Source organism: Myotis nattereri (assembly GCF_964212035.1).
Source record: "Myotis nattereri genome assembly, chromosome: 4".
Lineage (NCBI taxonomy): Eukaryota > Metazoa > Chordata > Mammalia > Chiroptera > Vespertilionidae > Myotis > Myotis nattereri.
In genome coordinates, this window is record NC_138079.1 from 15,615,407 (window position 1) to 15,628,804 (window position 13,398).

The window sequence follows — 13,398 nt, forward strand, 5'->3', positions numbered from 1 at the left end:
AATTTCTTGAGTTGTGAGTGAGCTCCTCATTTGGAGGAGGGCAGGTGTTCCAAAGAGCACATAAAGCCACGATGGGTTGGGTGGTACGTGCAGGAGGGCAGAGAAAAAACAGGTGATAGCAGGTGGGTCCAAATAGAAGCAAGGGCCCTGAACCTTTGGGTATTTTCCCTTCTGCAGCCGATGGCCTGCTCCCTTGTCCTCTGCAAGGACAGCGGAGAGGCATCATGCGGACTCCATGGGAAAACGGAGAGGTCACTGGGCGAGAGCCAGACAACCTGGATTCTAATACTGGCCCAGCTTCTTGCTAGTTTTGTGTCGTTAACCATGTGTCCTTGCCTCAGCTTCCTCAAACGGTCATTGAGAAGGATGAATGAGATGTTTTCTTTCAGACTCACGAAGATATGGAATTACATGATTATAAGTCTCCGAATGAGCTCCTCATGGCTTCCTAGTGGAAATGTGTCATATAATGTAATATCACAGAATTATTTGAGCTCTCAGGATGCACTGGAAACAAATCTGTAAAACCCCCCTCCCCCCCAACTACTCATTACAAAAGTGATGAGTGCCCACGTCCCCGGAAACTGCCCTACCTCTGTAGCCGCAGAACTGCCGCCAAGGTCCCGGGAAACAAAGAGGTTGACAATAGGTCTACTGATTCTCTGTGTAGCCAAGATGAGTGCCAACGGCCACCAGAAGCTCAGCATCTTTCTGATTGTTGCATCTCCCTGCATCAAGAAATGGAGGCAGGACATCAGCCAGTCAGAGAGAGACAAGAGCCGTATGATTTCACTCATATGTGGAATTTAATGAACACACTGAACTACCAAGCAAAATAGAAACAGACTCATAGATAGAGAGCAGGCAGATAGCTCTGGGGGTGGTGGTGTTCGGGGGGCGGGCATGGAGGGATTGAGCAAAATAGAAAAAAAAAGAGAAAGAACTCATGGACATGGACAACAGTGTGGAGATTGCAGAGGTGGAAGGGGTGGGTGGAGGTGGAACAGGGCACAGAGGGAATAAATGGCCTTGGGGAAAAAATAAATAAAAGAAAAAAGAAAGTAAGGGAGGCAAAAGTTCACTAAATGCTAGAAGTGGAACAGGAAGAACAATTAGGAGCCAAAGCCTTTCTTTTTTGATGTCAATCCCAAGTCAATTCACTAAACTTAAAAAACAATATAAGGAAAAACCTCTGTAGACTAGCCAAGTTGAATTAAAATAAAATGTACAGTGAAAATGAAATGAACTCAGACAGTTGGCACGCTACTGTGAAATCAAAACACACATTTAGCCTTGAGCGATCCAAACCACTATTTTCCAAACAGGGCAACTCTAACCCAGGCAGAAACCAACTCCATGGCCCGAGAAACAAGTTGGAAATTAGTTTTTGTTTAAATCATCAAGCTGACTGGCTGGAAGCCATGTCAGTAAGAGGTAACTCTTTTTTCTTCTTCTTTTGTAAAAATTGAATTTATTGGCGTTACATTAGTCAATAAAAGTATATAGGTTTCACGTGTACAGTCCTGCAGTGCATCACCTGCACACTGCATTGTGTGCTCACCATCCAGTCTAGTCTCCCTCCAGCAACATTTACCTCCCCTTTACCCTCTTCCACCTGCCCCCCACCCTTGAAAAGGTAACTTTTAAAAGTAAAAAATTTTTATAATAAAAAAAAAATGAAATCAGCTCACAAATATGCCTGGTTATTTGGGCACTATGTACATCTCCTACAGAGGTTCTTATTTTAATGGGCCCAACCAGCGTGGCTCAGTGGTTGAGTGTCAGTCTATGAACCAGGAGGTCACAGTTCGATTCCCGGTCAGGGCACAAGCCTGGGTTGCAGGCTTCATCCCCAGTAGGGGGCGTGCAGGAGGCAGCCAATCAATGATTCATTCTCTCTCATCATTGATGTTTCTCTCTCTCTCTCTCTTTCTCTCTCTCTCTCTTTCCTCTCTGGAAAAAAAAAAAGCTCTAACAGAATTCATGTAAAGGTTTGGAAGCATAAGTAAAATAAAAGCATGGTAACGAAAATGTGAGAATTTTGTCGAGAATGCCACAGCAAAGATGTGTGCTGTCTTCAGCACAGCTTTCACTAAATAACATGGGTTTTGGTTCTTCACGAGGGTAAAAGTCACATGATGGGACCATCTCAGGCACTTTAATGTGCTTTCCTTTGCTGCTGGCTGCCTGTTTTAGATGGAGTGTCATCATTAAGGTCAATTAGATGCGGTTGTCCTTGGGACAGAAATAACTAGTTCTGGTTTTATTGGTGGCCTGACCTGGGATTGAGGTAAGTGGGAAATACAATTAATGTTCTGACATGATGAAAGTAACATGTGGTCAAAGGTGGGGTCAGGGGTGGAGTGTGGTGATTTATTCAGGGCTACATTTAATCACGCACATCTGCCTTATAGCCAAATGGAAATAAATCCAAATGATGTCTAGTACCTACGGGTAGGAGATCAGCATACGTATAAATCAGGCCCTGTGTACACCTCTGATGGAAAGGAAGCTTTGGTCATTTGTATAAGATTATAGCTTGCTTGTATCTTACTCAAATTTCAAGGCCCAGGCCAAGCTCTGCCTCCATCAGGGAGGCGTGTCGGCCACATCACCTGCTTCCTCCTCTCAGCGTCAGTGGCTCTCACTGCAGTGTTCTCACTGCATCTATGCACTGTCTTGGGTTCATGTCTGAACTGGTCTTATCTGCCAAATAGGGACATACAGCTGCTTGACAGTGGAGAACATATTTTAAAAATTTCTGTGTCCCCCTATGGTGTCTAAATGCTCTTCTCACTCCACACAAGGTACCTGAATGAGCGACTGTGTTTGGCCAACACAGAGTGTAGGAACAACGCCTGGATCCCTGGTGTAAATTAAAAATGATCAAATGTAGTTCAAAGGGACCATGGGGGCTAAAGTCTTCGATGACTGTAGAATAATTTACTGTTGACAAAAGAGTAAGAAAAACCATCAATGCTGTATGCACTCCTCAGCCTGACTTGAGTCACCGAGCCCCAGTTTCATACAGAGATACGGAGCTGGACAGCGACCTCTAAGATCCCTTCCACCTCCAGAGCTCATGAATTCTCCAGCTGTCTGTCCCTGTGGACACTCCCCGGCACTTGACATCTCAGTGAGTGTGCTCAGTGTACTGACTTCTCATCTCATAGAGGGGCGGGTAAAATTTCATCCCACTCAGATGCACAGACAGGCTGCCACGAGTTCTAAGGACGTACCCCCAGCTCCGGCCCACTGTGGTCGGGGATGATGTCGTGGATGTTCCGGTAGTAGCCCAGGCACAGGGTGGCGCAGCGCACAAGGGCGCCCATGTACAAGGAGAGGATGGGGATGAGCAGGGGCTCCCGGCACTCCAGGTGGCTGTGAAGCAAGATGGCTACAAAAACGACCTGCGAGATGGGTAGACGAGAGTGAGTTAGAGGAGAGGAGTCAGAACCAGTCAACAGAGGCACAGCCCAATTTCTTGCACCCAAAGGAAACAGATTTCTGAGGGGAAACCTCCCTGTTGATGAGAAAGAGACCAGAAATTGGGCTCTGGCTCAATACTGCTCTCACAGAATTCATGGTCAGACATTTGGGATTCACAGGGTGAGCACCTCATCATTTTGTTATATTCACCACCAAGGTTCTTTTAAGGCAACTGCACATATGGTTAAGGTCATTGCTAAATAATATCTAGAAATGTTGGCTTCCCAGAACCCCAAAGATACAGTAGAGCTTTACCCTCTTGAGGCTAGATACGTGAGGCCCTAAGTTACCTTACATACACACACACACACACACACACACACACAGTGGTGATCAATGACAATAGTACACAGAAGAGTAGACATTAGTGTTTATAAGATGGAATTCACTAAAAATGCTGCAAAAGTACCAATACCAGTTATTATAAAACAAGCTAAATTAAAAATATCAACTTATAAAAATGGAATAGGTCAAAAAAGTAGTCAAGAGGGTTATAAATAATAACTAAGTCTCTAAAGCAAATGTAATACTCTATTTACCCTCCCTGTCCTGCAGAAATCAGAGAAGCAGCCCAGCCTCTGTCCAGAGTCTGGGGCCCACACATTCCGAAGACCACTGAGGCGTACTGGGCACAGAAGGAGGGCAATGGGCAGGGCAGATAACCCTGAGTTACATCAATAGGCAAATATCCACCAACCGGCAGGCATGAAACATACAGCCCCACCGAGTGACCCTGACCAAAGGAGGCTTCTCCTGATCACTGCAGTCTCAAGAAATCAGCGACAACAGAAAGTTAGCAACGAAGCTGGAGACTGAGCAAGACTCACTGATGAGTACATCCACTGCCATCGTGCCCACAGAAAAGCAGGGTGGTCCAAGAAACTCTTCTGAACGACATAAAAGTATTAGCTATAGAGGTGATTGATTTGCTTGTACGCAGGTAGTCATTTCAAACCCAGTAAATGAGACAGACCCCAGCACAGATGTCCTCAGGGAATGCAGGACCGAGGTGCTGCGGGGCCCCATGGACACACCAGGCTGCCCGCACGCAGCACAGGGAGAGGTCACCAGCTGGAGCAATACTCACAGTCACGCTCATGCTTCAAGGACATAGCAGAGATGCCCATGGCTGTCGCCATGACCACTGCTTCCCAGTGGAACAACTGTCGTGTTAACTAAGAACTGCAGGGAAGCCGCATGAAGAACCCGCTGTGTTTGGATCAGAAGATTGAGACTTTTGTGCAGTGGACCAAGATGCCCATAAACTTCTTTAATGAATGAGAAGCCTCTAAGTCTCCCCACCATGCAATGCGGACTAGTGTGTCCACAGCAAGTGTAACATGGGACACAGGCAAACCTACCGTGTAAACTGAGATGATTATATTTAGAGATTTTAAAAAGTATATATGTTTTTATTGATTGTTAGAGAGAGAGGAAGTGAGAGATAGAAACTTCGATGAGAGAGGAACATAATCCATAGGCTGCCTCCTGCACGACCCCTACTGGGGATCAAGCCTGCAACCTAAGCATGTGCCTGACCAGAATCGAACCAGTGACCTTTTGGTTCATGGGTCAGTGCTCAACTACTGAGCCACACCAGCTGGGCCATATTTAGAGATTTAAAACTTGTATGAAAAATGAATAGGTGAAGGCCAACGCCTCGTCTGCTGAGTCCAGGAAGGCTCCCGGGGCCATCAGGATGGCCACGCAGGATCAAGGAGGAGGATCTGGACTTGAAGGAAAAGGGAGCCATGGGCAAAGCGATAAGTGTGGAGATAACAAGAAAATGGTCCAAGGACAGGGAGCAAGAGCGGGACAAAGGGGCAGGAGAGTGCATTTGGCTGGTAAAGCTCTGGAGGTCAGGGTGAAGGTTTTGTCACTCTCCTGTCTTTTTAAGGACGTGGTGCCACGTGGTCCAACACTTACCATAGCCCTTACATCTTCGTGGTGGATGGTATCACTTATCAATTTAAATAACCCTGAGCCTTGGCATTTCCATCTAGAATTATGAGTTTGAATCTCATATAGCCATCGAAGAATGTCGGGTTATTTTCTGAGGGAAACCGACTGTGTCAATGGTGAGGATTTTCCCGGTGAGAGCCTGTTATGTGCTGGCCCCGTACCAAGTGCCGGGGAGTCAGTGATAAATCACACATCCCGGGCTCTGTAGTCTTGGAGCTGACAGTCTAGGGGAGGAGGTAGAAATGGGGATCAGCGATACCAGTGAGCGATGATGACAAACTGCGACAGGGCCTGAGGGAAAGAGGGCGATGGCTGGGGAGCCAGGCTGTGGGGGGAGGAAGGGCACCCCAGGTGGAGTGTGTCTGAGACCTACAACCTCAGCAGAAGTAGCGGGGGAGGGGAGAGGAGCCAGAGGGAGGCAAGAGAACTGGGGCAGAACATTTCCTTCTGGGCAGAGGGATCCACAAACACCCCAGTGGGAGAGGCTGGGCCTCACGAGGCCCCAAAAGGAGGACCTGCCGCTGGAGTGCAGAGAGCAGGGGGCAGGAGGACAGGCCCACAGAGAGGAAGCCGGGCTGTGGGTCTTCAGCATGCGCAGGCCACGGACTCTGGCTTTTATCTCATGAACACCAGGAAGCAATTTTAAAGCAGGCTTTAGGGCAGTTGTGAGGGGACAGAAATTTCCTTGGGAATAGATCACTGTGGCTGAGGGGGAAGGATGGACATCCAGGGCAGAAAGGGGAAGGCTCATGAGTTAGGAGGCATCTCAGGTAGTGCAGATGACAGGGGGTCCCTCAGACCAGGGTGAGCACAGCAGAGATGGGGAGAAGAGGGAAGATTTTTAAAAAAAGTCTAGCCCTAGCCAGTCTTGCTCAGTGGATAGAGCATTGGCCTGAAGACTGAAGGGTCCTGGGTTCGATTCCAGTCAAGGGCACATGCCCAGGTTTCGGGTTTGATCCCTAGTAGGAGGCGTGCAGGAGGCAGCCTATCAATGATTCTTTCTCATCATTGATGTTTCTATCTCTCTCTCCCTCTCCTTTCCTTTCTGAAATCAGTAAAGATATATTTTTTAAAAAAGTCTAACAGTGGTCGGCAAACTCATTAGTCAACAGAGCCAAATATCAACAGTACAACGAATGAAATTTCTTTTGAGAGCCAAATTTTTTAAACTTAAACAATATAGGTAGGTACATTGTTATTAACTTAATTAGGGTACTCCTAAGGCTTAGGAAGAGCCACACTCAAGGGGCCAAAGAGCCACATGTGGCTCGTGAGCCGCAGTTTGCCGACCACTGGTCTAGGATGAAAACTGAAAAGACCTGGTGATGAAGAGGGATGCTCTAGGTTGGGTCCCAGGTGCTTGACCAGATCCTTGGGGTCTAGATGACTTCTGAAGGCAAGGGCTGATGACAGCAGAAAGATTGAAGGACTGAAGGTCCCAGGAAGGTCCAAAAGCCTCAAGAGAATTCTCATTTTGATACTGAGCAAGCTAAGAACATGCAGGTGATCATGAAAGGAGAAAAACACAGCAACGTTTTTCATAAATCCCTTGGCAATATCATTGGAACATATGACTGTTACAATAATAGCGGCACAGAAAAGCACTGCACATTGAACCAAACCAAGAGCCTTTTTGTGCAACAGTGTGAAACCAATTAGCTTAGTAAAATTTGTCAATAATGGGAATTGCCACTGCAGTCCAAAGCATTATCGACTATTTTCATTTTTATTATTGGCAACTACTTGCCATCTATGCCAAGGTAGTATTTCAAAGGACTTTTCCTAGAAACTACTTACTCATTTCCAAATTCAATAATTAACAAATGCTTTCAGGTAATAAGAGAAATGAAGCTGAGGGTGGGGTGGGGGTGGGGGTATAAGATTTAAGAACAAAAATTAAATTTACTATCCCAACCATATTGTGTTAGGAACTCAAACTACGAGGCTTAAAATAACTACTTCGCCAGGAATAGACCGAACCCAGGTGCCAACTGAATCCAGCTTCCATGGCTCCTACTAACCAGACACGTTTATTCTGAATTTGGGAGCTCTCCCAACAGGCGAGGGCCAGGACCAGGTTTAATACTGAGAACGAACATGGCTGTAGGTTCATGCACAAGTGTGTGACATGCGTGTGCAGGCATGCACACACAGTGTGAGCAGGAATGAATTTAAATTGCTTTCAATTGTGATCCATGGAGTAAATGCAATGAATCTGGAAATTTAACTCTTGGCCTTTAGGGCTGGGCTAGCAGTTTAACAGTAGATTATTCCAAAAAGATGGCTAAAGGACTAGCATGGACAATAGGGGAAAACCAGGAAGGTAAGTACGGAAATGTTCATGGAATGGAATGGAGAACTGGGAAGGGAGCTTAGAAATCAGTCCAGCCTCCCCCTCCATGGAAAAATCCTCCTCCTAAATCCCTGAATGTTGAACTAAGTCTAATTTTTAGATTACAGCAATAGAATCTAAGTTTCTGCCGACATCTTTCATGTGGTATCCCTGGTAGAAGAAGGAAGAACGGAGAATGGAAAACCAGGTCTGGTGCCAGACCCCAGGGAACTGGACTCAGCACAAAGTGCAAGGGAGGCTTCTTCCCCAGCAGCCTCTAACTTCCTGGTTCTTTTAAATGTGGGAAATGACGTGCAGATGGCAGCCCTGTGGGGCAACATGAGCAACAACATTTTTTTTTTCCAGAAGAAGGGTGAGGAAGAGAGAGATAGAAACATCAATGATGAGAGAGAATCATTGACCAGCTGCCTCCTGCACGTCCCCACTGGGGATTGAGCCTGCAAACTGGGCACATGCCCTAATTGGAATCGAACTCTGACCGCCTGGTTCATAGGTCGATGCTCAATCACTGAGCCACACCGGCCAGGCCATTAGCAACAACATTTAATAATAATTCCTAAGTGCTCTCTCTAAAACTGAGCGATAGGCCATGTGTTGTTAGCCACATGGACGGCCGAGGGGCCATGCAGCCAAGTGCACAATGACCTTATGGCCACCCCAAGAGGTCCCAGCTATGACCTTAGAGTCATTCCACATGCAAACTCTTTAAAAGTCAAGGTCAGAACCTCTGATACTAATTTAACTTCCTAAAACCCTCATTCTAGTGAGATTATACAGACTTGTAAAACAGGAGACTGCTTTTCTCATTGGATTCACAAACATTTACGTTTGATGTACCACAGAGTGAATGAGTGGACAGGAGGCATCAGCCAGTTCTGAGAACGCTGACTGACCCTAGACCACACTTACCTGAGCTATGACATCTGAGATTGAGGCACATCCCACCAGGAAGCTGTATTTGTGTTTTAGGAGAATGCCGGCATGGGTCCATGCCTGCCAGAAGAAAAAGAATTTGACATGAGGTACACCTTTGGGATTATATTATTTCTGGTTGTTGTGATGTACTGGGCATTCCTGGAATAGGTTTTATACCCCCTACAACCTCTGTAGTGCAGGCTGGTAAATATTTGGTTGGTAAAATGTCTATAACTGGGCCTGGGGGCTACATCCCTGTTAGATTTTTAGGAGGAATCAGTGACTGCACAGCATTTATCTCGTACCAACTGTATGCAGACTAGTGTACTAGTTAGGGTCACGTGCCTGGTGGGAGAGCTGGGCAAACACCAAGAATGGAGGAATCTCTCTCTCTCTTTCTCTCTCTCTCTCTCTTTTTCAAAGAAGGAATCAGAGAGCAGCAGCCCGTCATAAAGAGGGCTCAACTTGGTTCTGAGTTACCACCGTCATTACTGGTTCTCACTGACTAATTAAGGTCCCACTATTTCCTTCTCTTCAAGTTTGGGCGGGATCTGATCTACCACTTTGTGCCTTTGAGGGAAGGAAGAGGAAGGTCCTTTAAGGGGAGTAGACAATGAAAAGTGCAGGGGACTGCAGGTTTGAAGTTCATGATAGGATCAGTTTAAGGATCATCTTTCTAACCTGGAAAGGCCGATCTGGCCTGACACAGAAACGACATCTCATCGGAGCTAAATGGCTCTGTGCCAAGACTTTACATAGCAGCTGCCACATCTACTTCCTTCCTCAGCTATGGGTCCCAAGGTGCCAAATGTGAAAAGAAATGCAAACTGTAGATAACATTTGCAAAGAGCGTCGGGGCTATCTTTGTTGACCAAAAGCCATCTGGATGATAAGCTTTGTGGTTTTCAAATATTATCTCTCCAACCAACATATCAGGGCCATGCTGTAGGGGTGTGTGTGTGTGTGTATGCATGTGTGTGTTGAGGAGGATGACCTGCTCTTTCTACATGTTCATTATTTTGTTTTTTATTAGAAATCTCTTACCTTTCGAGTCTTTTGGGGAATTGATAGATGAAACATGGAAGAAAGGGTACTAATCATATTTTGGTGTTATACTAAGTGTTAGAAACTCTACCGTGGCAAATGAAATGAATACAGCTGAAGGAAAGTGGAATACAGGGCAACTAAGAGTTTGCGATTCACTTTTACTAATAGTCCCGTTTCCCGAATTCACTGTGTGACTGTGATTGTCTGTGTTTACAGAGTCCCATGCAGATGGTGGGCAGGCACAGAGCAATATCCTGGACTCTGTCTGGGATGCGAGGCTGTCCCTTCATTCAGCTCTGATTGATCTGAAAGCGCAGTGGGGTCACGGTCAGCCAGCAGGGACACCTGGGGGAACCTGGTTCTATGAGTCCCCACCCATTAGCTTTTCTCTTTTTTTTTCTGGTTATGTGTCAACCTGATGATTAAAAACAGAAAAAAGAAAATCTAGATAATCCATGTTCTGATGGCTATATTCTCCCACTAAAGTGAAGTCATAGCAATTGAAAATCAGAACCTTCGCATCAAACCTAAGGATTTAATAGTTAAGGCTACCCTGCAAACTTGTAGAAAGCTGTTATTGATCTAACTGTAGGCAAACTAAGACTTTTGGTAACATCTGAGAAGATGGGCCACATATATATTTTACTTTGCTTCATCTTCCATGGATTTGGGGCTGTTGCCTCCCCTTAATACAGATATCTACTTACCTCAGTTGTCTGATGTAAATAAAACCTGAGGTAGGGATGGTAAAAACTGTACTGGTCATCATATTTTTAAGTCTCCTTCCAAGGGTAATTTAAAATGAAGCCCAAAGAAAGGGCTTACTTTTCAGCATTGGATATGACTGGCATATAGATACATATATATTTTTTTTTTTGCTAAGTCTCCTTTATGTCTATAACGCACATGGATAGAAGAAAAACATTGCATGAGAACTCTTCAGAATCCTGACAAAGAATTTAATCTGTGGAAGTGAGCTGCCCTTAACTAATGTGGTAAAGCTGGTGTTTAAAGGAATGAAATCCTACCAGTATATTAAAGAGATTCTTATTCTAAAAAGCTTTAGGTATTCATACCACACAAGTGGTACATTTATCAGAAAGCTATCCTGATCCCCCATATCCTGAATATATCAGAATAGAACTTCACATTTCAATCAAAATTTTCAAATGGGCTCTCTTGCTGCCTGCCACAATTTACAGTAAGTACAGACAATTCTCATAAAATACACTGACAAGATGGACTGGTTCCCTCAATGGTCAATTGGAACCCTTCTGATTACTGGATATAAAATTGTGCAGCCACTATGGAAATCAGTGTGATGATTCCTCAAAAAATTAATAAGAGAATTACTATATGATCCAGCAACTCCCCTTCTAGGTGTATACCTAAAGGAACTAAAGCAGGGACTGGAAGAGACACCCATTTGGACACCCATTCACAATAGCCAGAAGGTGGAGGTAACCAAATGTCCACTGATGAATTAATACACAAAATGTGAAGTATACATATAATGGAATATTATTCAGCTTGGAAAGGACATTTTGACACATGCTACAACATGATGAATCCTGAAGACATTATATGAAGTGGAGTAAGGTGCTCACTAAAAGACAAATACTGTATGACTCTACTTATATGAGGTCCCTACAGGAGTAAAATTCATAGAGAGAGAAAGTATAAGGGTGGTTGCCAGGAGCTGGGGAGGAGGCATGGGGAATTTAGTGGGGACAGAGTTTCAGTTTTACAAGATGAAAAGAGTTCTGAAGATTCACAACAGTGTGAATGTACTGAACTATACACATAAAAATGGTTAAAATGCTAAATTTTACGTTCGGTATATTTTACCATAGTTAACACAAGCCAGCCATCTTCCCTACTCACCATCGCATCCATGAAAGGGAAGGCAGCAAGATAGAGGAAGGCCCTTCTTGTTTTGCTCCCCACGGACTCGTCCACATGGTGCAGTTTATTGATGATGTAGTAGCCTAGGTCACTGTAAGCTGCAAACACACAGAGCAATATTTAGAAAACGTTATCTTTATATGCTTTTTCTCTCAACAGTTTAAAAACTATTTTAAATGTAATACGTTTTTTTAATTAGAAAATTTAGATGAGCAAAAAGAAGAAAACCATCTACAATCTCATCCCTCTGGGGGGCGGGGGGTCATGATGAATACTCTGGGCTCTAATTGCTCAGTTCTTTTATGGGGTGTGTGTGACGGGAGTATGTGGCGTATGCATGTGTGTTTTAAGAGAAAATGTGATCATACTTATATATACTCTTTTGTAAACCGTGAACACCTTTTCCTGACATGTTTCTACATTTTCATGGTTGCACTGAATTCCTTTCTGTAGGTTTACTTAGTATCAACTTACTCAGACTCCTATTATTGTATATTTAGGTGGTTTCCATTATTTTGATATTATAAAAGAAGGCTTGATGGATAGGTTTGAAGCTAAAGGTTTAAACATACTCTTAATTATTTACTAAGAGAAAATTCCTAGATGTTACTATGTCTTCTAAGGAAAAATTTTATAGCTAGCTTTTCACCATTTGCTATTCATTTTGTTTCATTTGGCAGGCAGCGGGGGAGGGGGGGGAAGAGGGGGGAAGGCGTAGCAACCTTGGGAATAGCCCTGATGGTGGGAAAATGGTATCTCTGAGGTGCTTTTAAAGTTCCTCCAACACCAGGACTTGTGACCAGTGTGTGACTGGAACATAATGGCACTTAACTAACGTGGGCTGAATGAATGTGCAGGTGCCAACTAGGCATAACGGGAAGGCAGAGAAAGGTCTTCCTCATACGTTGGCTAGGCATTCTGGTGGACAGGGTCAGCAAGGATGAAGTAAATGATTATGTTTTTTCTACCTCATTGATTCATATTTAGGCTATCCATGAAGATGATCTGCCGGGAGCCAGTCCATCCTTGCTGTTTCAAGGGACCTGGCATATATGGCATACTGTTCTTAATATGTTTGCTCACCTTCTTGGAACTATGTGTTTTAACCAAGGTCTCCTCTCTGAGAAAGGTTGTTTCCCCAGGTAGGGATTTTCCCCTGAAGTTAGGGAGGGAATAAAACCCCTCAACTAAGTGCCAGGTGGGTAATTAATCACTTTAACTACGAACAATCATGCTTAAGCTACATAATCTTTACTCCCTGGAATGGAGATAAGAAACGCCCTAACCTTTGGAATAGAGATTGATAGGATTGGAATCAACTGGTATAAATACAGATGTAACAACACAGAACTTAGAAGACAGAACCTACACACAGAACTTAGAAGACAGAACTTAGAAGACAGAACCTACACAGAACCTAGAGACAGAAGAACTTCGCTGGAGAGAATATGGCAAAAGAACCTGGACAGAAACTGGAGACAGAACCTACAGACAGAACCTAGTGAGAGAACCTGGCTGAAGAACCTAGAGACAGAACCTGGCTATAGAACCTGGATAGAACATGGCAAGAGAACCTGACTAGAACCTGGTGACTGAACCTGGCTGGAGAACTTAGCCAGAATCTGGCTGAAGAAACTGGCTACAGAATCTGGTGACCGAACCTGGCTGGGGAACCTGAGGAACCTGGCTGGAGAACCTAGCAAGAGAACATGGACACAGAACCTGGC

General features: G+C 44.6%; 1 protein-coding gene across 1 annotated transcript in view; it reads right to left on the minus strand.

Annotated features, from left to right (window-relative positions):
* Window positions 1-13,398, minus strand: part of ANKH (ANKH inorganic pyrophosphate transport regulator) — a 116,469-nt gene that overhangs the window by 27,153 nt on the left and 75,918 nt on the right. The window contains exons 3-6 of the mRNA XM_081089812.1: window positions 11,651-11,769; window positions 8,714-8,797; window positions 3,240-3,410; window positions 594-728 (exon numbers count right to left, since the gene is read on the minus strand). Coding sequence (XP_080945938.1) covers window positions 594-728; window positions 3,240-3,410; window positions 8,714-8,797; window positions 11,651-11,769 — 509 coding nt within the window. The remainder of the gene's footprint in view (window positions 1-593; window positions 729-3,239; window positions 3,411-8,713; window positions 8,798-11,650; window positions 11,770-13,398) is intronic.